Source organism: Pteropus medius, unplaced genomic scaffold (genome assembly GCF_902729225.1).
Source record: "Pteropus medius unplaced genomic scaffold, Ma_sr-lr_union100, whole genome shotgun sequence".
NCBI lineage: Eukaryota > Metazoa > Chordata > Mammalia > Chiroptera > Pteropodidae > Pteropus > Pteropus medius.
The window spans coordinates 2560784-2585152 of NW_024346062.1; the positions used below are offsets into that span (position 1 = coordinate 2560784).

Sequence of the window (24369 nt, forward strand, 5' to 3'; positions counted from 1 at the left end):
TAAATGTTGGATTAGATGGTTTAAAAGGTACCTTTGTAACTCTGACAAGATGTCATTCTAAGCTATAACCTTTTAAAAATAGTATTTTAAATAAAATTACTTCTGTCAAGTTATAAGGATGCTCCCTCATTTATAAAAGATGAAGTAAAGTCAGCATTTACTTTAATCATATCGTTTATCATTTCATCTTTTACCACTCATGTTTTTTTCCAGTTTATACTCTCTGTCCTCCAAATAACTTATTCTTTTGAAAACTATAAAGTATCTTTGTAATAGCAAAGATGTGAGTTATTCTGACTTAAGATTTTTAAAGTACATATTGTCAGGTATGTTTGCTTAAAATTTTAAGGAAGTATATTTGTATAATAGGTATTAGAAAGCTTTGTTTGCTTATGGCTTAAGCCAAAGGTTAAAAATGTATCTGCTTTTTATCATCATAGAAATAGTCTTACCTTCCTTTTTTCACCTTCCTTTTCTTCTAGAGGCCCTGTTGCATAAATACCAACAAGGTATTTTTCTTTTCGGTGCATGATATTTATAGTGCCCTAAAGAGAAAGAGAAAAGTAATTAGGTGACAGACTTCACGGCCCTTCTCCTTCTCTAGATTGACTTCTCTTTTATTATGCTTACCTCAGAATTATAAGTTTACTATACCATCCATAAATTAGCATAATTGAACATTAATTGTACATGCCTTAAAAATCTTTAATTCTTTAGTGCTTGCTTTGGCAGCACATATACTAAAACTGGAATGATACAGAGAAGATTAGCCTGGCCCCTGCACAAGGATGACATGCAAATTTGTGAAGCCTTCCATTAAAAAATTCTTTAATTCTTCATATTTCTCTTTAAGTTATCGGAGTTAATAGGGGTCTAGCCAATTATTGTAATTTTCCAACTGTCATAATTCTGTGGAAACATATAGTAAAAAGATTAAAATGCTTTGGAATCGGGCAAGCCTAGTTTCAAATCTGTTTCACCATTTGTTAACTAGTCATCATCAACAAGTTTATTAATCTCTGTGTCTCTACTTTCCCATTTGTAAAGTAGGAATAGACATACTTGCTTCATCCAGTTGTTAAATGGTTTAAATAAGATAATGTATGTAAAGTTCCCAGTTCAGTGTACCATCTAATAGACAGTGTGGGTTAATGTCATCTCTTGCTTTCCTCAAATAAATGGTTGGGTGGTATTCATCCATAATGTTTGAAAAATGAGAATTAAAGGTAGTAAATTCAGCACTTTTGGGGTTATTTTTTCTGATGGTAACCAGTTTTCCTTTCTTATGTATAGCATACCCGGCCCCTCTAACAAGTATAAGAGGCCGAAAACCTCTGTTTGGAGAAATAGGACACACTATTATGAACTTACTTGTTGTGAGTAACTAAACTATTTTATTAAGTGTTCTTATATTGTTACTTTAAAAACTTATTTAGTAAATTTTACACGTTTATATTTTCCTATTTTGATTTGGCATATTTGGTATAATAAACTTTTATTTACAATAAATTCTAATTCATTTAACATAAATGGGCTCTGTTTTTAATGAATTCTTTTTAGAACACATCTCCTAATTTATGTGTACCTGATTCTAATTGCCTTTCAATTCATTCTGCTGCAGTGCTTACACATTTAGGTAATATGAGATCCACACAGATGTTGAAGCTTTTGAAGCTTTAGTAAAAAAGTGTTAGTAAAGTCAAGTTTGGTGATTATGAGCAAATTGTGGCCCAAGTTTTCTCATTTGCAATAGGAAGGATTGCATTAGATGATGTCTCAGGATCCCTTCTACCTCAGATTTCTATAATTTTGTGTTTACCTCTTACCAGAAAAAAGTATTTCATTGGATTTGCTTTTATTTATAATATTAAATTTGAAGACGTATTCTATTTTGGAAGTACTGTAACTAGAAAGAGGAGATCACCTATTTCTATAGACTTCCTCCTGAGAATGGTATACTTTATTACTACTGTGGAGTAGCTGGTTTTAGGATTGATTAGTTGGTTTTTTAAAGTTGGCACTGCTTTCTGAGTGGCATTTTGACAGTTATGTATCACAATTCTTAAAATTATGGATACTCTTTAAAAAGGATTTAATGAATGGGTAAATGTGAATTGTAGTTTAAGCTTTATGGAAGTGTCACTATTTTTTGTAGGACCTTCGAAATTACCAGTATACCTTGCAAAATATAGATCAGCTGTTGATTCATATGGAAATGGGGAAAAGTTGCATAAAAATACCTCGGAAAAAATACAGTGATGTGAGTATAATTGCCTTATTCAAATTTTGAAGATAATTATTGAACATTAGATTTCCTTAGAAGTATGTCAAATTTTGTTTTGAATCAGACTATCTTAATTTATAATGGCAAAATATAATATTTGAAATTTTAGATTCGTTTGCTAATAAAGCATTTGTTTAATCCTGTTTTTCATTTTTTCTTTATTGTTTTATCTATTAATTGGGGTGATTTTATCTTAATACATTTGTTTCTGTCACATTCTTAGGGAGTTGTCCATACCAAAGCTTGATAATTATGAAGCTGGTCAGAAATGTGACTCTTTCAATTATTGTAACTGATGAAGGTATAAGATGTTAAAAGTGTTTCTGAAAGAGCATTTTTCCCCCCAGGTAATGAAAGTAATAAATTCTTCTAATGAGCATGTCATTAGTATTGGAGCTAGTTTTAGTACAGAAGCAGATTCTCATCTAGTCTGTATACAGAATGATGGAGTTTATCAAACACAGGCCAACAGTGCCACTGGCCATCCTAGAAAAGGTGAGTGTTGGTTATTAAACCACCTCGATAAATAGAATTCCTTTAAAAGTGGAAATATATATATATATATTTTATTATTTGCTGATTGTTGGTGATAAAACAGTATTCTTTAAAATTTTAACTACACAAACAGATTTTTAAATTGCTTCTAATTTGTGTTTTTCTCTTGGGCTAATTAAATTAAAGACTTGCAACACTGTATCTAGATATCTTCAGGCTTAAGATGTCCTATATGGTGGAAGTCTTAATTTTTTTCAGTTATTTTTCTCTGGGATGAGGTTTTTTTCACCCTTATTTGCTCTTTGCTTCAACCCTCTTATTTAGGGGAGCACAGGACAGATAAGAATGTAGAATGATTTCTAAAACTGTAAGTGGCTATAAAAATTATAAAGGTGATAAAGTAGCATATCTGAGTGACATTACTCTCAGTTCTGGCTCAGTGACCTCATGACTGCTGTGCTTACCAAACTTGCAGTAGAGAGCCTAACAAATTAAAAGTTAAGTGGAAGTTAGTAACTATTTCATAAAATTAATATAGCATTATAAAATAACGTATTTCAAATAGTCATTTTGGCAGCCTATAACATTTTTTCCTCTGATTATAAAAGTAATATGTACTCATTTGTAGTAAGCTTGGAGAATATGTTTTAAAAAGTAGTAAAAAAAATGCCAAGATATGGCTATCGTTGACATTTTTACTATTTTTCCTTTTTTATTCATATGTATTTTTATATTATATGTTTATTATCTATTTTATTTTTTACTTATATATTTTTATATTATATATTTATATATAAATTTTATATTGGATATATATACTTTTGTATTATGCTTTTTTTCATTTAACATGTCATTGATAGTTTTGTCATTAAAATTTAACATCTATTTAATATATGTTTTATAAGTATATATTTGGTATAAATTCAAAAGGTATAAATATTTACACTGCAAAATCTCCTTTCCTCCATTGATCCTCAGGCTACCCTCTTCCCCTCTCCACAGGCAACCAAACCAGTCTTATCAGTCTTGTATTTCCTTTTTGAGACATTTTTGCTTATTTATATATTTAAGCAAATACACACATACACACACACACACCCCTTCTTTTTCTTAAAAAAAATCATAACATTTATTCCATTCTGCACTATGTTTTTTCTTTTGTTAACACACTTTGGATATTATTCTGTGTTAGTATATAAAAAATTTTTGCATTCCATATAACTTTCCACTTTATATGTATACATCATTTAATTGTCCCTTATCGATAGATATAGCTGTTACCATTCCTTGCCTGTTTATAGTAATGTACTGTGAATAGCCTTGTATACATTCCATTAATTCCTAAAAATGGAATTGGTGCATCAAAGAATACATACATGTATTTGTAATTTTAATAGATAATTATCAAGTTGTCCTCCCAGAGATTGTTCTGATTTATGCTCTCACCAGTAGTGGATGTTCAATTTCTCACACCCTATCTGACACAGACACAAAGATTTTAAGTAGTACAATAGTCCACCAGTTATTAGATACAAATATTAAATTATCTTTATGCATTATTTTGGGGTTTTTTTTATTAGCTTTCTAATGTAAGTGGTATGGTCATGGCATTTATCAAGTACTTAAAATGTGCCATGCTCCATATTATGCATTTAAAAAGTTATATAACATAAAATAGAGCAAGTTAAAACATAACTTGTATTTTTTTATCAGTGACAGGTGCAAGTTTTGTAGTATTCAATGGAGCTCTAAAAGCATCTTCAGGATTTCTTGCTAAGTCCAGCATAGTTGAAGGTATGAGTTTCATCTTTAAGATTGTTTTAGTGTAAAGATGTTTTCCATTTCTTTTTGAAACTCTATTTAATCTTATATAAAAGAATATATGTAAGTTACAAGGCATAGTACCACAAACTTCTGTGAAATCATTACCCAGCCCAAGAACGAGAACGTGACCAATATTTGAGTCTACTTATGCCTTTTTCCTCCTCTCTCCAAGAATTAATTATTAGACTGAAAACTATGTTTATCATTCTCTTGGTTAATTTTTTTTACTCTGTATAAACATGTATACATTGCTTATTTATGCTCATTTGGGAGATTTATAAAAATGATATTCTACACAGTCTTATGGAACTTACTATTTTCACATAACAGTATGTCTCTAAAATTTATGCTGTTGTTACAATTAGAGCTTATTCATTTCCAATGCTATTAAATATTTTGTGAATGCATGACAGTTTATCTTCTGATCATGAATATCTTGCTTGTTCTCTTCTTTTGCTATCATGAACAATGGTGCTAATAACATTCTTATTGGTGTATGTGTATGGACACTGGGCACATGTCTAAGAGTTTCTCTAGAATATATCTCCAGGAGTGGAATTTCCTGGCCAATAGATTAGTAAATGTTCAGCTTTACAAGACAATGCTAAATCATTTGCATCCAAATATATAAAATTTCCCATTGATTTACATGTTCTTCAAATGTAGTTTTATCAGACTACTTAATTTGTGTCAATCTGATAGGTATCTCTGAACATGGTCATAATTACAGTATCCTAATAAGTAGAGCATCTTATGACCTATTTACTGGACATATACGTTACCTTTTCCGTGAAATGCCTGTTCACATCTTTTGCCCATTTTTCTATTGTGTCGTGTCTTTTTCTGATTTATAGTTACATAGCTTTTTATATATTATAGATCCCCACTATTTTATAGTATCTTTTTAATAGGTCTTCATTTTAATACAGTATTATTTATTAATCTTTTGCAGTTGATATTTTTTTATGTAAGAAGTTTCTATCCTATTGTTAAGATGTTCTACTGTTTTGTCCCTAAAGATTTAAAGCTTTGCCTTTAACACTTAGGTCCTTAATTTATCTGAAATTTATTTATATGCATGTATAAGGTGTGAATCCGTTGATGTTTTCCTGCATTTGAATAGGAATTGATCCAGCATCAATTCCTATTCAAATGCAGTACTCCCTATTAGAGAGTTTTTTTTTACTCACACCACCTGACATCAAATGTGTGGGTTTTTATCCTCACATCAATTCTAGTTCTCTGACATCAACTGGGTATCCAACAATTCTATTCAGTTCTGACATTAACTACCCAGAGTTAGCACAGACCCCACAGGTTAAGGGCTCAGTCACAAAAGACTGCCCCCACAAGATGCCAGATAGAAGTCTGGGGCCTCTTGTACTTCTGACTAACTGAGCGTAAATCAGAGGATCCCACCACCTTCTCCTCAGGTTCAGTAATTTGCTACAATGGCTCTCAGAACTCAGAAGACATTTATGTTTACTGGTTTATTATAAAGCATATGTTTTCTGGTTTATCATAAAACATTTATAAAGCAGTATAACTCAGGAACAACCAAATGAAAGAGATGCATATAGGATGTATAGAGAGGGGTCATGGAGATTCCATGCCCTCTCTATATGTACCACCCTCCCATTACATCACTGTTCTAGCACCTTGAAGTGTGCTGTCTGAACCCCAATGTTCAGCGGTTCTCATGGGCGTTATTGACTAAATCATTGGCCATTGCTAATTGAACCTCCAGCGCTTTTCCTCAGTTCTACTCCAAGGACGCAAAGGGACCCTTACACAGTCTTCTGGTGTTCACCTTTTCAGTGTCTTGACCCCAGATTCCAGGCTTCCTCGGACTGTTATTTCTGGCTTCTTAGTCTAGTAGGGCCATTACAGACTTAATGGATCACTATCTAGAAATTGTCTCCAAGCAGAGAGCCTGGGCAATAATGGTGGGCTTACTTGTTGAGTTTTCCTCTAGGGACCATGGTATTGCACTTCCTGTTGTCCACTACCTAAAACAATTGCCTCATACATTTTTTCTGGTTTTATGGTTGGTTGTTATGAAAGAGCTAGTTTAGCATTATAGTCAGAAATGAAAATTTTTTTAACCATTAAAAAAATTTTTTTAATGGTTAAAATATTTGTTACCATTTTAAAAATTACTATTTTTTACCTTTAAAAAAAGAAACTTTAACTTTGTGATATAGTTTTCTTATTTCCTAATAGAAAACAACCATTAAGATGATTTAACAGGTGACTTAAAAGATATCTTGCACAGAACATGTTTTGATACAAATTTTATGGCTTAGACATACATATAAATCGATATTTAGTAAAATAAATATGAACTATAACTCTCATTTTTAGATGGCTTAATGGTACAGATAACTCCAGAGACCATGGATGGCTTGCGGCTAGCTCTACGAGAACAAAAAGACTTTAAAATTACATGTGGGAAAGTTGATGCTGTAGACCTGAGAGAATATGTGGATATCTGCTGGGTAGATTCTGAAGAAAAAGGAAACGGAGGGTAGGAACCTTTTTACTACAATGTAATTGATTTGATGGAAGGGGGAAGGATGAAAGCATCTAGTTAATAAAATGAAATATTTTATGAATATAGAATTATCCCATGAATTTAAATGCTTATAGTCCAATTAATGAATGCAGCCTGTTTTTTTTTTAAACATGTGCCTAACCAGCCTCTTGTTTGTTTGTTGGTTGGTTGGTTGGTTGGTTGGTTGGTTGTGAGAATGCTATAAATTATTGAAGGGTGGTGAGATGGGAGGGGGCCGATGACAAAATGTCCATTGTGTGGTAGTGTGGGCTTGATGTCAGGGGTTGAGAAAGGCAAGACACTTTTCCTGTTGTATGGTACCTATTTTTGTCAAGTAACAGATTCCCTTTGGATGTTTATTTTGTATTACATTGATTCACTGTAAATACAAACAACTAAATTTAATAATATATACATTAGAGACTTTACAGAATATTACTGCCTTCTTCTCAGTTCCTTCCCTCCTTCATTCCTTCCTTTCATTCCTTCCTTTTCTTTCCTTCCTTTCCTTCCTTCCTTTCCTTCCTTCCTTAACCAGCTGAAGGGTCTGAAGCAAAGTAGAGGGCTAATGCAGAAGGATTCCAAAAGAGTTTTGAAATTCATGAGACAGCTTTTCTGTTATGAGACTAATGTATTTTAAATTGCAGGTCTGAATTGAACATATGAAAAAGTAGGTATAATATGCTATATAATCAAGAAATCTTGGTAAATGCATATAAACTACAGTTTTAATTATTTTGTATATAATTGAGATATCTTACTGCTTTAAATTTATAACTTCATAATTGTTCTTATTCCATTTATTCAAATATAATAATTCATTTCATAATTCTTTTGTATTATGTTTTATTCTATAGTATTATTAGTTCCGTGGATGGATTGTCATTACAAGGATTTCCAAGTGAAAAAATAAAACTGGAAGCAGATTTTGAAACTGATGAGAAGATTGTAAAGTGTACGGAGGTAACTGAGAAAGAAGATTCCTTCCCTTTACATGCTGTGGTTGGATATGGTTTTTATTTTTTTAACTGGGAGATTTTGCAGTACTTAACCACTGAATAGTTTAAGTGCAGCGTATTAAACTTTTTGCATTGCACCTTGAGACACACCCGTGATTTCCACCCCAGATTGCCTTTTATAATACCAAATTTGGAATTCCATAGGATTATTTCAGGTTATTGTATGATAGTACTGCCTGCCAGCTCACAGTTAAGTTTTGGTAGTCTTGCCATCTTTGTTTATATAGTAATAAGATGTTATTTGATCATATTACTTTCATTTTCTCTTATTTTACAAAAATTAAAATATTTTGACATCAATTTATAATCAGCATTCACATGTGAAAGTTATTTTTGCATGTTTTAATTTTTTTTTTAAGAAGGGTATATGAAACTATAGACTTCCAAACCCTTAGTTCACCTCCATACTCTTCCTTACTCTACCTCTTGGGTCAGGCAGTCATTGCTACTCATTGTGCATGTATGCTTTGTGATTTTATGCATGTGCAAGATAGATAAAAAATTACAAAGGATATAGAAATTATAGGACATTTTTTGTTTGATCTTAATGTTATTAAGATGTCTTTATAGGATGGCAGTCTTACAGGATGAGTTCATTGGTACCCTTCTGTAAGCTGAGTTAACAGGGCTTTCATTGCTACAGGTTAACTTTAGGCATTCCCAAATTAAAACCTTTGGTTTTAAGCTTTTATAGTATAGATCAGGGTTTGTGTATATATAAATGTAATATATATACATATATATATATATATAAAATATATATATATTATATATATAGTGCTCCTAACTAGTGAATTTCATGGCACTAACATTGGAATTTTATTAATAAAGCTAAATTGAAAGTAGCAATTGTTGCATTTTTAAAGATACTTTTAATTATGACTTGTTTCCTAATTAAATATATTTCAGGTCTTCTACTTTCTAAAGGACCAGGATTTATTTGTTTCAGCAACTCGTTATCAATTTGCAAAAGAAATAGCCATGGCATGTAGTGCTGCACTGTGCCCTCATCTGAAAACTCTAAAGAGTAATGGGATGAATAAAATTGGCCTAAGAGTTTCCATTGACACTGATATGGTGAGGCATGTTTTTGTGATGTATTTTTTAAATGATTGTATCATAAAATAATTAAAAGCTTTTTCTTTAACTTTTTATTTTGAGATGAAGACAACTAAAATTTGTTGAACATCAGTGTGTGTACACTTCATGTACATTATCTCCTTTACCCTCCACAGCAAGTCAGCAAGCTTTTTTTTTTTTGTAAAAGGCTAGACACTAAATATTTTAGGCATTTTAGGCATTATGGGCTGTGTGATTTATTTCACAACTGCTCAACTCTGTCATTATAGTGCAAAAGCAGACATAAACAGTATGTAAACTTAACAAGCTGGGCTGTGTTCCATTGAAACTTTGTTTATAAAAACGGTGGGCCAGATTGGCTCTCAGGCCATAGTTTGCTAACCCCTGCTCCACAACAATCCTGCTTGATAAGTAGGTTTTAAAGTTTATTATTCTGAATAGATACTATAGTCAGGTGATTGATTTAAAATTACAAAAGTCTAAGTATTTATGTAACAGGATCACCTCATTGAACATTTCTAGAGAGCATCATTCACGCTGTAGCCTATGTAACTGGCCCCTTAACTCCAGGCTACAATGTAAATGGTGCCCAGTAGAGTTGTATAAGGTAATAGATTTGGAAAGATCTCCTTCCTTTTCTTATCTCCAAACTCTAGTGCCCACCTCCATACTCCCTCTCATTCTTCCTTTCTGGGTAGGCAATCAAATGTTACCCATTTCTACGTATTCTTTGTGATTTTATGCATGCAAATAAGTATGTATGTCCTTTTCATTCCTCCTTTACATAGCTTTTTTTTTTTTTACCTTCTTTAACTTAATGTACTTTAGAGATATTTCATGTTATTACATATTCTTTTTAACAGTGGCATAGTAGTAGTTTATATATAAATATATCGTAATTTAACTAATTCTTATGCATGTTCGGTATTTACAGATTGACACTTAGGTTATCAACAATATTTTCTTTTTGCATAAGTATGAGTATATAGGAAACATTCCTAGAGTAGAATTGTCAGGTCCAAGTATGTACTCAATAGGTATTACCATGTCTCAAGTAGAGGTTATGCCAATTTATGTTTCTACCACAATGAGATCATTCCTTTCCCCCACATCCTTATCAAAGTAGTATGTAATCAAACTTTTGAACTTTGCTAATCTGATAGGTGGAAAATGGTACTCTAGTATTATTTTAATGTGCATTTCTGTTTCCAGTATTCAGTATAATAGTTTTCGAAGCAGGTTCTTCATTATAATGGTTTATCTCATATGAAGGAGTTCATATGCTAATTTGCTTTTCTTCAGCCAGGATGTGTTACATTCATAGTTTTTATTGGAAAGAACTTATATTTTCATCTCACTGTTAAAATTTCCTTTTTCAATAATTATTTATTTGAGTAGACACTCTTAATATGTTTTTAGTCAAATGTATTAAAATGTACTTTTCACCAGCAACATTAAATTCAAATGTTGAATGTTGAAACAACAAATACAAAATATTTTAAAGTTGATTACTTTTTTTTAATACCATGGGGTTTTTATTTAAGTCATGTTGGTAGTCCTCCAATATGTTCACGTGTTCATTGAGAAGAAACCTAAAGAACGAATTACTAACAGTTTTTTTTTTATTTTTATAACATCTGTGACAAAGAAAATTACAATTTATGTAGTAGATGGATAAAAGAAATATGAGAATATAAGATTTTATGAATAAAATTCAAGAATTTTCTTAACATTCTTAAACTGAATATTTTTAGTTTATTTTACATGAGCTAAACAAGATTGCTCATTTTCTAGGGTTGACTTATCCAGATTTTTTTTTTTTTTTCAGGTTGAATTTCAGGCAGGATCTGAAGGCCGACTACTTCCTCAGCATTATCTAAATGACCTTGATAGTGCTCTAATCCCTGTGATCCATGGTGGGACCTCCAACTCTACTAGTTTACCATTAGAAATAGAATTAGTGTTTTTCATTATAGAAAATCTTTTTTAGTGAAAAGATTTTAGTGAGTCAAATTACATATTGCAAACTGATTTATTAAAACTAACTCTAGCACTAAACCTGAAATGCCACAAACACTAAAAGTAAATATGTTTGATGTTTGAAACACATAAGCTTTGCTTTTTAGTCAGGAATGATCTTTTTAAATCATTAGCACAATTTAAATCTCTGAAAATTGAAGAGATCCAGTTTTTGAAGCTTTACACTTAATACAAATACTAAAAAGACAAGGATTTCTTCTGTCTTTAAAAAATTTGTAGCATTTCCTGTGTTATTCAAATGCTATGCCAAAGTATCTGCACTTAGGTATACCTCTTTATTCCAAGATCAATTTTAATGAAGGTTCTTTTCAGATGTAACCTCATAAGGGAAATAACTGTTTTCTGTATATGCCAGTTAGATTACTGGTTTCTAAAGTCTATTAAAAATGTATTTCAGTGGCATAGACCAGTTTCCAGATCTTAGACTTAATATAATTGTTTGAATAAGGCAGATAACTTATTTGTGTAATTGGAGTGGTGACCTACCTCCATGACTAGATAAACTGTTTGGATTAAAATCAGAATTTTGTCTTCTTTCTTCTCAAATTATATATATATGTGTGTATATATCTGTATACACACACACATATATGGTTTTTTCTTGATTAAATAGGTATTCTTAAAATAATTGTGGGTGCTTCAGGATTTTGTGCTTCTATATTTATGTTTTTATAGCAAGAATGTGATTCGGTATGTGTTTTATAAATCTTTAATAATTTATAAATGGGTAATATTTTTATATTGCAGTGCATTAGTTTTTCTCCTTTCTTTCCAAAGTATACCACTGTATTTACCACTTCTAAGAGTGATTGACGACAGGCCAGGTGACCCTCGAAATAGTCATTATGTAGCAATAAATGAAGCCTGAAACAGGTTGTTTTTTTTGTTTTGTTTTGTTTTTGTTTTTTTTACTTTTAAACCTTTAAAGTTTCTTGGCAAGTCTACATATTTTCATTGACACGAATGTTTTAAATACAGATTTTAATGAACTAATTACTTTTGCATATTTTAAATTCTTTATATGGTAGTTATTTTTTTATAACAGAATATTAACATAAGTTAAATTCTATGTATTTAAAACTGTTACAGAGCTTTCCTCTTTACTTCACAGAGCAAAATAAGAAAAGTATGAAATGGGCATATTTTAGTCCTGTCATTTAAGTTATATAAAATATCATTATTTTGATGCTTTATTCTTATGTGGAATATATGTTTTTGTATCAAAAACACTTGTATATCTCAAGAAAAAGAAATTATACTAAATAGCCCTGTTTTAAGAAAAATACGAAGCAACTCAGTTGAAGACCACATAGGGTTATAACTCAGGAACTAAGGTCTCAGGCTAGGAAAGACTAGGAATTTTAATCAGATTGGTCATATGGTTCCTCTTGAATCACATCTGTAGTACTAGCCAAAGACACAGTATGTAGGAGAATATCAGTCTTCTGGAAGAAGCTCCTTCATAAACAATGTAAAATGTTGCAGATATTAAATAAAGTGGCAAAAGGTAATAACTTATGAAATTTATTGAAACAGTATAAGGTAAAAACAATTATATATCAAACACAATTTATGTTTTTATATAGTATGTTTATTTTGCAACATAAATTATTGCACAATCTATGAATAAGAACTTACCTTAAAATAACCAAATAGTGGAAGGCACTTTCCATGATGGGATAGCTTTGGATTTGTTTTCAAAAAATCTCTACATTTAATAAAAATTGGAATGATGTGCCTTTGGAGGCACATTTTAAAGTATTCTTTGTAGATGTATGTTTCTGAATGCATTTGTTACTTATTTGATCATGTTCTTCACATTGGTACTTAATTTGAAATTTTAATTTTTTAAAGCTGAAAAAATACAATGGTTCTTTATACTCACTTCTGCAATGATCTGTTTTTGGTTTCATGCCTTTTAATACTACTCTCTCTGAATTTTGAAACATGAAGTAAAATCTAACTCATTGTTTTCTGTAGCCATCCAACAAACTTTGTGTCTATATATTTGCCATATGCAGAGCACTTTATTAGCCTTCACTGGTTGAAAGATGAATAAAATAGTTCTTTTTCTCTCAGAGCTGCTTATGTGAAGCAGATCATTAACAAAGTAAAAGTAATTGCTATAATAGAGATATGGATCTTGACTAGGTAGTTGGAAAACAACCCAGGAGGATAGCCATACCAGTAATGAGAAGGCAGCCTGAGAATCTGTTAGATAGTGGGCATTAAACTTGTCTAGGCAAGAGTTGAAAATCTGAAAAGTAGTAATGTGTAAAAAGACCAAACTTTCCTTTTTAGGGCAATTTACTTTAGAGTCTTCTGTTTTGTGTGAATATTTTACCAAAAATTTAACTATAAAAGTAGTAGCCTAGAAAATCAAAAGCAAGCAAGCAAGAAAGCATGGGTGAGTAGTTGACATATTTGAAGCAGGGAAAGCTAAAGCAAGGAGTAGAAGAGAAAATGGGAGTAAAAGATCAACTGAGAAAACAATGAATCTAGTTTGCAAATAACATTGGCATGTTATTTGTAAGAGGTTAGACATTATCCCAAAGATAATGGTGAATTGAAGGATATTAGTCTGGAGAGAGACAAATCATCAAAGTATAACCATAGGACAGGACAGCAAGACACCTGCAAGGGCACAGGTGAAGCAAGTGTATATTCTGGTCAAGAAAATTTCCACAGGAGGAAAATCTCCACAGGCAGCATCTAAGTGTTCGATAATGAGGCACACAGTTCATAGAGCTATGCTCTGAGGAAAGAGTAAGGGGACTACAAGTTATAGATCCTTGAGTTTACTCTGTGGGATGGACATCTGAGAGGTTATCCAAATAAGAAGCCTCTTATTGTGGTAAAATGTTAACTTCCTGATCCATTGGTCAGGAAGAGTGTGTATGGAGTTTTCCAAGGGCTCACAAATCCAGCTCCAGTATGGTTAGGAGGAAAAATAGAAGATATATCCGAAGCACTCATGAGAGTTCAAAGAAGCTATTGAGAAGTGGCTTTGGAAAGGAAAAGCAGAGCCAGTGAGGACTGCCTTCATTACCCCTGGGAAGAGTTCTCTTTCTTGAAAAGGAACTGGGAAGGGTCAATGCAGATAAAGAGAAACACATATATCAAAGACCAAGTTTGGAAAATAATACCTTCAGGAAAAGGCAAGGAAAAATATAGGCTTTGCAGACATAAAACCTGAGATTGAACACCAATTCCATCATTTAGTAACTGCATGATCTTGAATATATTATTGAAACTGTCTTAAAAAAAAAAAGTAGTAGTCTGACTGTGGTGTCTCAATTGCCTAAGTTTATAACAGCCTGGATTTAGGTATTTTGTAAATAACAGAACATCTTTTTTTAATAGCAAGCATAACTTTGATAAATTGACTCAAAATTTAAAAGATAGTATCTTAAATCAGAAACTTCCAAGCCATACTAGGTTTTAATTTTCTTCTTCGTGATTAAAAAGAGTTTCATATATTTAATATATATACATGATTCAAATATCAGAAAAAAATATTAAAAATTTTAACAGAGTTAATTTTACCTCCCACCTTGTACACATCTACTTTGTTCTTCCCATTCTTCAATCTCGACAAGTAATCATTTCTATTAGTTTCTTGTGTATCTTCCCATGGTTTAGGTGCAGTAGCAGCAAATACAAATATATACTATATATTTTTCTTCCCTTTATTTTTTATAAAAACGTAGCATGTTTACATTGAAGAACACAGTATCAATTACTCTTCAATTACTTTGAGTTATGTGGTTTATATTTACAATCTTAAAGGTTTCATTGCTTCTCAAACATTTTTACTCAGTGATTGATAAAAGCATCTTATTGCAAAAAGGCAAAAAGAAAATCCACTGTTGGAATTATGACCATATGTTTCAGTAGGAGGACTACATTTCTCTTAACAAAACTTTTACTACTAAAACACTTGCAAGGTTATTTTTTATTTGAGCTGTATTTAAAAACTTTATGTTTTTCCTACCAGACACTAAGCCTCACCTTCTAAATTTATCTGTACCACTTAATTGACTCATTGTTTGTTTTTTTTTTTACCAATTATTAGTTTTAAATCTATATTCTGTGTTTTGGATTTAGCTTGGAATGATACATAATTTAATATGTAACACCTGTTGGGAAATACTTTCTGCATTTGCACTGATAAAATTATGACTATTTTCATGCTTTTTACAAATGAAGAAATAGGTCTAATTCAAGTGCTTTATTATGAACCTCTAAATGTAATAAGGAAAGAGCCTCTTTCTACTGGTAAAATAAGATCTTGACAGCTTCTAAGACAGCCCACAATGATCCCTACCTCCTGGTTTTCACACCCTTGTGTAATCCCCTCCCACATTGTACTATTGTTGGTCTTTGCTACCGATAGAATACAGCGGAAGGATGGGATTCCATTTCCAAGATTTATGTTATAAAAGACTATGGCTTCCATCTTAATGCATTTCTCCCCATTCTTCTTTTGTCCCTCTCTCCCTTACCTTCCTGTCTCTCTGTCTGTCTATCTGTCTGTCTGTCTCTGTCTCTCTCTGCTCCCCTGCCCCCGCCTTTCTATTGGATCACTCATTCTTGGGAAAGCCAGTTTCCATGAATGGGCAGCCCCATCGAGAGGCTGCCTGGCCAGAAACTGAAGTCTCCTGATAAGAGCCACGAGTGGAAATGGATCCTCCAACCCCACTCAAACTTTCAAATTGCAGCTCAAGCCAATAGTTTGCAACTTCATGGGAACCACTCAACTAACCATCTCAGATTTCTAAATCTCAGAACTGTCAAATAATAAACATCTGTTGTTTTAATCTGCTAAGTTTTCTAGTGGTTTATTATTTGTAGCAACTAATATTAGATAACTAATACAAGATACTTATATCATTGAGCAGCTGTAAGTAAAAATTGCTAAAAATTATCAATTACTCTGACATAATTAGCCTATTTCTTATCAACATTTATGGATTACATGCCACAAGTAGTATGTGATAAGTGCAGGAAATATTAAGAGTAAAAGTAGGATGTGGCCATATAGAAACAAAAATGCAATTGTGGGAAACTTCCTATTTTTGGAAATTACATGGTAGGATATTTAGATTAATGTTCCTGCTGAAAACCAAAGCTGATTAAAATTTAAAAATCATCTTAAAAAGATTTTAAGACAGGAAGGGATGTCGAATCCAAAGGTAAAGAGAGGAGTTAAGTCAATATGAGGCCTTATTGTGGCAACCTTATGGAGTAAGGGAGACAGATGTCAAAGTTCAGGGCCCACACAAGGTAGTGAATCTAACAGGAATCGTTATCCCACAGAACTTTCCCTCAATAGGCTGAGACTCCCCCAAAGGATTTCAGCCTTCAGATGAGAATGAATGGGAGTATAAAATATGTAAAATTATAGCCAAGTTTAGAACTGCCTCCATTACACAAAGCATCTTAAGCATCTAACTTGCTTTTAAGGTGGTCCCACACTGGTTATGTCTCCAAGTGCTAGGAGAAATAAAAATATAAATCCTCTCCATGGGAAAGAAAGTTCATTGTAAGCCTCAAATTACATTTCAAATATATCTAAAACAAACAAAAAAGGCATATATGGAAACTAAACTCCAGAGGCAAGAATTAGTAGAAACAAAACAAACTCATATAGACTTAGGCATTAGATTTATGTTTTCTGTGTTTAAATAAATGAAATCAGGTGTGAGATATCTGTAGAGAATGGAAAACTAAAAAGTGATGGAGCTAATTTTGGAAAGAACAGTATAAATGTTACAAGACTATATAAAAACAACTTTAAAACAAATAAATTTAATGGCAGAATAGAATACAGCTAATGGGGAGAATTTATAAATAAATATGTCAGGAGAAATTATCCAGAATGCAGGACAAAGAAGCAACAAGTTGGAAAGATGGGGAAAACAGGAGACATGAAGATGTAGTGAGAAATCTTAACATGCTTACTTAGCTGAAAAAGCAGAAGAATAAGACAAAATATTTTTAAATACAATGTAGACCTTTGAAAACTGATGAAAGAGATGACTACAGATTCAAGAAGCCAGACATATCTCAAATGATGAAAATAAATAGTAATCTATACATAGACACTTAACGGAAAAACAGGACACAGCAAGTGAAATGGCACACAAGAGTCCAAGGAATAGTTTGCTCTCTAGTCAGAGGACCAGGAGTTGGTTGAAAGCTATGAGACAGAACCCTTTAGAAGTTACTTGCCTTCTTCCAGGACAGCTGCAGAAAAGCAGCAGCACCCCTTCCTCACTATATGTAAACCCTGTGGAGCAATGTGTAAATGCTTTGATGTGGAGCCTTACAGACTTACCTTGCTCTATGCCAATCAAGAGACAGCAAAAAGGCAGAACCCCTCTATCCACAGGTGCAATGGTGGTGGACGCTACAGGGGAGAACACTGGCAATGGGGTGGGGAGACCAGAGCCCTGGCTTTCTAGCAAGAACACCAAGAAGTGGGATCTTGGAAACAAAGTGTAGGGAGATCGTAGACAAGAGGGAACTAAAGAAAGAGAACCTCTTAATTTGTGTATAAAATCCTGGGGTCACTCCCTTGCTGTGCATATGTGAAACTGACCAGAAAGAGAGTAAAGGTTTAGAATACTGAGCTACAGTATAGCTCACTATCCAGGTTTAACTGGCCATTGGGTGGTGCACAGTTGGGGCAGATTGGAATGGCATTGTGAAGGAGCTGAAAACTAAATTATTGTTGGAACAATAATCCACAGGAAGATGGCCAGGATGTGTAGTCTGAAGTAACTGGATTGTCAGCTAAAATAAGACAAAACAAAACAAAAATATTCTTTTGAAGATTTAAACAAGACTGAGTGCCATAATATTCAGTATGTCCTGAAAATAATCCAAAATTATTCAACATGCAAAACACTAGAAAAACCTAAACAGTTCTCAAGGGAAAAGACAATGAACAAAACTCAATTCTTAAGTTCCCCAATTGTTAGAATTATCAGAAAAAGACTTAACATGAATTATTTTAATCATGCTTCACAAAGCAAGGGTTAACACTATTGAATAGAAAGATAGAAGTCTTAACCAAAGAAACAGAAGCTATTTTAAAAAATGGAAATTTTCGAGTTGAAAAATACAATCAAAAAATTTAGTGGAAGATCTTAATAATAGAATGGGAAGAGTGAGTGAATTTGAAGATACATCAGTAAAAACTACCCAGTCTAAATAACAGGGAAAAAAAAGTAGAAGAAAGTGAAGAACTTTGAGGAGCCATAGGATAAAATCAGAAGGTCTAATATTTATGTCATAGGAGACCCAAAAAGGAGAAAGACTGGAAGAAAAATAGTTTGAAGAAATAATAGCTGAAAACTTCCAAAATTTGGTGAAAGACATAAATTTATATATACTTACATAAAATTGTAACTACAGCAGGTCTACTGACATAGCAAACAAAAACCATACTCAGGCACATCATAACCAAACTGATGAAACCAAACATAAAGAAAAAAATCTTAAAAACAGCCAGAGGAAAACACGCTGTTCATGTGAAAGAACAAAGATTTAAATTATGGAAGATTTCTCATGAGAAATCATGGAGGCCAGAGACAGTTGGATATCATGACTTCAGTGTTTAAAATAACAATAACCACAACAAAGTATCAATCTAGAATCCTTTAACTAGCAAATGTATCTTTTAGGAATGAAAGTGAAATAAAGACATTTTCAGAAGAAGGAAAACAAAGAGAATTCATTGTCAGTAGACCTGCTTTAAAAGAAATGCTAAAGAAATTTCACAGGTAAGAGAAATAATAGCAGAGGGAATCCTGAAAATGTCAGGAAAGAAGAAAAAGCAACAAAAATGGTAATAGATTGTTTTTTCACCTTTTAAGTTTGTTAAAATATATATAACTGCTGAAATCGAAAATGCATAACATTGTTTGATGGGAATTTTAATGTAATAGATCTAATACATATAGAACTGCATCCTAATGGGATAATAAAGGGACCTATATGGTAGTAGGGTTTCTATATTTTACTTGAAGTGCTAAAAGATTCTACATAGACTGCAAAAAGTTTGGTATGCAATAATCTCCAGAGCAACAATTTTTAAAAAACCTATGCACAGACATATATTTTAAAAAGCCAATATATAAATTAAAATGGAATTCTGGAAAATATTTAAATAGTTCAGAAGAAGGCCAGAAAGAAAAACAGTAAAAAAAAAAAACCCAGAAGGAATAAATAGAAAATCAATGATAAATAACAGACCAGTAGACCTATATACAACAATATAAAAAATTAAATTTAAATGGTCTAACATGCCAATTAAAGTACTAAGATTAGATAAAAAACATGAAACCACCTGAAACATGATAGTATATATAGGTTAAAAAGTAAAAAGTTGAAAAATGATGTATCATACGAACACTAAAACCAACCAACTAAACAAATAAACAAAAAATCCTGGAATTGCTATGTTAGTATCACACAAAGCAGACTTGAGTAAAAGGAAAATTACCCTATAGTTTATTGTTGTATTTCATAGACTAATTAATAAGAGAATAATCTGCCCAAAGTCACACATCCAGAAACTAACTGAATTGAAGTTTAAGGAAAAATTTTCTAGCAATTTGGACTCTCAAAAAATGAAGTAAGCTGTATTAAATTTATTATGCAGACTTTTGATGGTTCTGCTTATAATTTCAAACCCAGAAGAAAGTATAAATCCAACGTTAATCCAAAGTATAATCCAACATTAATGAAGAAAAAGAAGTTCTATTTCTAGGCATCGGGACTACTTATAAAGCTAGAGGTCACAAAGCTGAAACTAGAACCCAAGTCTCCCTCTGACCATTGCCTTTCTCACTATACCCAGTGTTCATATTCTAGATGATGTCTAAGATTAATTTTTAATCCATAAATCTCTTTTCATGATTCATTCATCACTGAAAGTAAACATAGCTAATTGGGTCAGTGGCAATAATGTTTGACAGATTAGTTAAATTAAAAAAAAAAAGGCAGCTAAAGGCAAACAAGATATAAAATATTTAAATTCTCAATTCCCTGGACTACATCAAACTAAAGTTTCTGCACAGCAAAAGAAACCATCAACAAAACAAAACGGCAAACAGCTGAATGGGAGAAGGTATTTGCAAATAATACCTCTGATAAGGGGCTAATATCCAAAATATATAAAGAACTCACACAACTCAACAACAACAACAACAAAACCTGATTGAAAAAATGGGCAGAAGATCTGAACAGACATTTCTCCAAGGAAGACATATAGATGGCAAACATATATATGAAAAGATGCTCGACATCACTAGTTATAAGAGAAATGCAAATCAAAACCACATGAGATACTACCTCACACCTGTTAGAATAGCTATTATCAATAAGACAAGAAATAATAGTGTTGGAGAGGATGTCGTGAAAAAGGAATCCTTGCAGGATGCTGGTGGAAATGTAAATTGGTGCAAATACTTTGGAAAATAGTAAGAAGTTTCCTCAAAAAATTAGGAAGAGAGCTACCATATGACCCAGCAATCCCTCTTCTGGGTATCTATCCCCCAAATTTGAAAACACATATTCGTAAAGATATATGTACCCCTATGTTCATTGCACCATTATTCACTATAGCCAAGATATGGAAATAACTTTTGTGTCCTTTGACAGATAATTGGATAAAGAAGATACAGTACATATATACAATGAAATACTAGTTAGCCATAAAAAAGATGAAATATTGCCATTTGCAACAACATGGATCTTGAGAGTATCATGCTAAGTGAAATAAGTCAGACAGAAAAGGACAAGAACCATATGATTTCACTCATATGTAGGATACAAAATAAAAAGCAACAAACACAAAACAAAACAAATTCATAGATATAGACAACAGAATGGTGGTTACTAGAAGGGGAGGAGGGAGGGGAGGATGAAGAGGGTAAAGGGGGTCGCATATATGGTGATGGAAGGAGATTAGATTTTGGGTAGTGAGCACACAATGGAGTATACAGATGTCATATTATAAAGTTGTACACCTGAAATTTATATAATGTTATTAACAATGTTACCCTAACAAATTTAATTTAAAAAAATAAGTAGAAGCTATCAATGGAGGCATATTTAAAAAGAAATTAGAGGCAACCAGGGAATAAAAATAGACTGCTTTATAGTTAGAAGTATTATCCATTGGGCTGACAGAAAATTTGTCAATAACAAAATAGAGGCCAGGAAACTATTAAAAATATATTTATTGCATTAAATGTAAATTAATACTTATATAAATATAAACATATATTTAACTGCTGAGTTAAATATAACTAAATTCTAAGGCCACATACACTCTTATTCAAGAGTATTCTGAATCAAAGGTCCTACTTCCACAGATGACCTCATCTAATATACATAATATACATACCTCTAATATTCATAATCTTATCACCTCTAACCATATTGGGTTAATCAGAACTAATATTACACTATTTATTCCTACTTATATATATATCACCAAAAACAGCTCCAAACTCTAAAGTCAATGCCCATTTTTCACATTCTAATCTCTTAAGACCGTATATCTATTATTCTTTCCTCAATATGCCATATATTGTTAACATATGAACCCTTCCTTTGTGCCAAAAACAGTATTTAGACACATATTTGCGATAACGATTTCCACTCAAAAGTTTAGAAAATAGATGAAACTCCATATACTCATCCTACAAAATCCTCAGATTCAACAATTATCAAGTTTTTCCACTTTGCTTTATTTATCCCTTTACTATCCTAAAAGTAGAGAGTTCCTATGAAACCTTTCATAAGCCGAAATTGAGTAAAGCAAAGATGCAATTACCTTAGGACACATCTTGCTAACAAATGCACAAAATAAATCAAGATAAAGCACAGATACTCACAGACACAGTTCAAGGCTATGATAGCTTGATGCCGAGATGCTGAGTGTGGTTCCTAGGGAAGGAGCTTGGTGGTGCCACTCTTTTTGTTTGGAGTGTGTGCTGCCTCTATAAGGGTTCGCTGCAAAACAAACACTGAATGTTATTTTCACTCTCACATAAAAGTGAAAATCTTCTTTGAATTTCATTCAGTTTGTAAAAAAGGGTACTAATGTAGGTCTTTTGCAAAAGCAGAATGGAATAAAGCAAACTTTCAATAAGTAGAGGATACCTATATATATTTCCTGGACTATTTTCAAGCAAATCTCAGACATCATCATTTCATGCCACATACTTCATGGCTCTAAATACCTAGAGAGTGGAAAGTAATTTTAATTGAGTCAGTTACTACAAAATCTATGAAAATATTGACCTACTATTATGATCAATAGGCCATAAAAACTTTTGTACTGCAACTGATAGAATCAAAAAAGTGAAGAGATAACCTGCAAAAAGGGAAGAAAATATTTGCAAATCATGTATCCGTTAAGGGACTTGTAGTCAGATTTTAAAAGAATTTTTACAATTCAACAAATAACCCAATGTAAAAATGAGCAAATGATTTAAGTAGACATATATCCAAAAAATATACATCTAGCCAATAGGCACTTGAAAATATGCTCAACATTATTAATCTCTAGGGGAATGAAAATCAAGACCACAATGAGATACTACTTCATGTCCACTTGGATGGCTGTAATAAAAGAAAAAACAATAGATAACAACAAGTGTGAGGCTATGAAGAAACTGGAACTCTCATATATTGCTGGTGGGAACGGAAAATGGTGCGGCTAGTTTGCAAAACTGGCAGTTCCTCAAAAAGTGAAACGTAGAACTACTATATGAACCAGAAGTTCCACTCTTGTGTGTATACATACCCAAGAGAAATACATCCATACTTCCACACAGAACTTGTACATGAATGTTCGTAGAAGCAGTGTTCACTAGTAGCCAAAAAGTGGAAACGACACAAATGTCCATCAACTGATGAATGGACAAAATATGTCACATGCAAACAACGGAATTTTATTTGGCCATAAAAAAGAATAAAGTACTGATGCACATTATAATATGGATGAACCTTGAAAATATTATGCTAAGTGAAAAAAGCCTGTCACAAAAGACTTTTTTGTATGATCCTATTTATATGACACGTCGAGAATACTCAAAACGAAAGAGACATAAAGTAGATTAGTAGTTGTATAGAGCTTGAGGAAGAAATGAAGAGTGACTGCTTTGGAGTTGAGGGAAATGTTCTAAAGTTGATTGTGGTGCTGGTTGCACAATTCTGACTACATTATACACTGAATTGTATACTTTAAACATATGACATTTTAAAACATTAGGGAAATCCAAATCAACTACAAATTAATCAATTGCATGTAACAATAAAGCTTTTTTAAAAAAAATGAGAGCGAAGTCATTAATAGTGTTTTCTGAAACTCAAGCAAAAAAAAAACAACAAAAAACGGTTAAGCTAGAGTACATCCAGATAGTAGGGAAGACTGAAGATGATTGAAATAATTACAACTCAAGTCTGAAAAGACATTAAAATCTGAAGGGCTGGGGCAAGAAGAGCTGCCTATGTGTTAGGTTTCAGGTGACGTATTGTTATCCTAATTTTACAACTGACAGTGAATGGTATTAGAAAATGCCAGAGCTATGTGGCCTGTACAGCTGTATCTGACTCAGATGGTGCCCTTTTCCAGCCCCAACGTGGCTGACGAAAGTAAGGAATAGAGGGCAAAGAAAGCAGTGTGTGGAAGAATCCAGTTGCTGGGGGTATTTTCTCAGTGAATATTGGTAAAGAGAGAAGAAAAAGGGACAGAAAACTTTCAAGTTGTCAGTTCAGTATTTTTGTGCAGAAACATTCGTTGTTATGAAGAAATGATTCCATGTCACATTAGAATGTTACTAAAATTAAAAAGAAAATATATTCAACTTTGGAAATTTGTATCCCACACCAAGCTCGGGTCTCGTCCTCTATCTCTGTCTTCCCTGACCCGCTTCGTTCAGAACTACCTGTTTTCGGAATTGTTTCCACAAGAGCAATTCGCGCGACAATTGGACGGCAGACACCAACACGGAGCCTGCGCGCGAGCGAAACTAGAGCCACAGCCTCTG

The 24369-nt window shown here is 32.5% G+C and overlaps 1 protein-coding gene, 1 long non-coding RNA gene and 1 pseudogene across 3 annotated transcripts in view; 2 read left to right on the forward strand and 1 right to left on the reverse strand.

The window, feature by feature from the left end:
• The window catches only part of ZFYVE16 (zinc finger FYVE-type containing 16), a 42668-nt gene extending 29488 nt beyond the window's left edge, over nucleotides 1-13180 (forward strand). Inside the window, exons 11-18 of one of the 2 annotated variants that reach the window (XM_039874922.1) lie at nucleotides 1294-1376; nucleotides 2156-2260; nucleotides 2632-2779; nucleotides 4493-4573; nucleotides 6968-7130; nucleotides 8015-8120; nucleotides 9086-9253; nucleotides 11085-13180. In XM_039874922.1, coding sequence (XP_039730856.1) covers nucleotides 1294-1376; nucleotides 2156-2260; nucleotides 2632-2779; nucleotides 4493-4573; nucleotides 6968-7130; nucleotides 8015-8120; nucleotides 9086-9253; nucleotides 11085-11246 — 1016 coding nt within the window. In that variant the 3' untranslated portion in view covers nucleotides 11247-13180. The remainder of the gene's footprint in view (nucleotides 1-1293; nucleotides 1377-2155; nucleotides 2261-2631; nucleotides 2780-4492; nucleotides 4574-6967; nucleotides 7131-8014; nucleotides 8121-9085; nucleotides 9254-11084) is intronic. The other variant, XM_039874923.1, reaches the window with a different exon arrangement.
• On the reverse strand, nucleotides 24-24352 carry LOC120612488 (uncharacterized). Its single transcript, XR_005655451.1, has 3 exons — nucleotides 24268-24352; nucleotides 22210-22327; nucleotides 24-545 (listed from the first exon to the last, which is right to left on the reverse strand). It is a non-coding gene; the product is annotated as an uncharacterized LOC120612488 (long non-coding RNA).
• On the forward strand, nucleotides 717-829 carry LOC120612689 (uncharacterized; annotated as a pseudogene).
• Nucleotides 24353-24369: the final 17 nt, after the last annotated feature.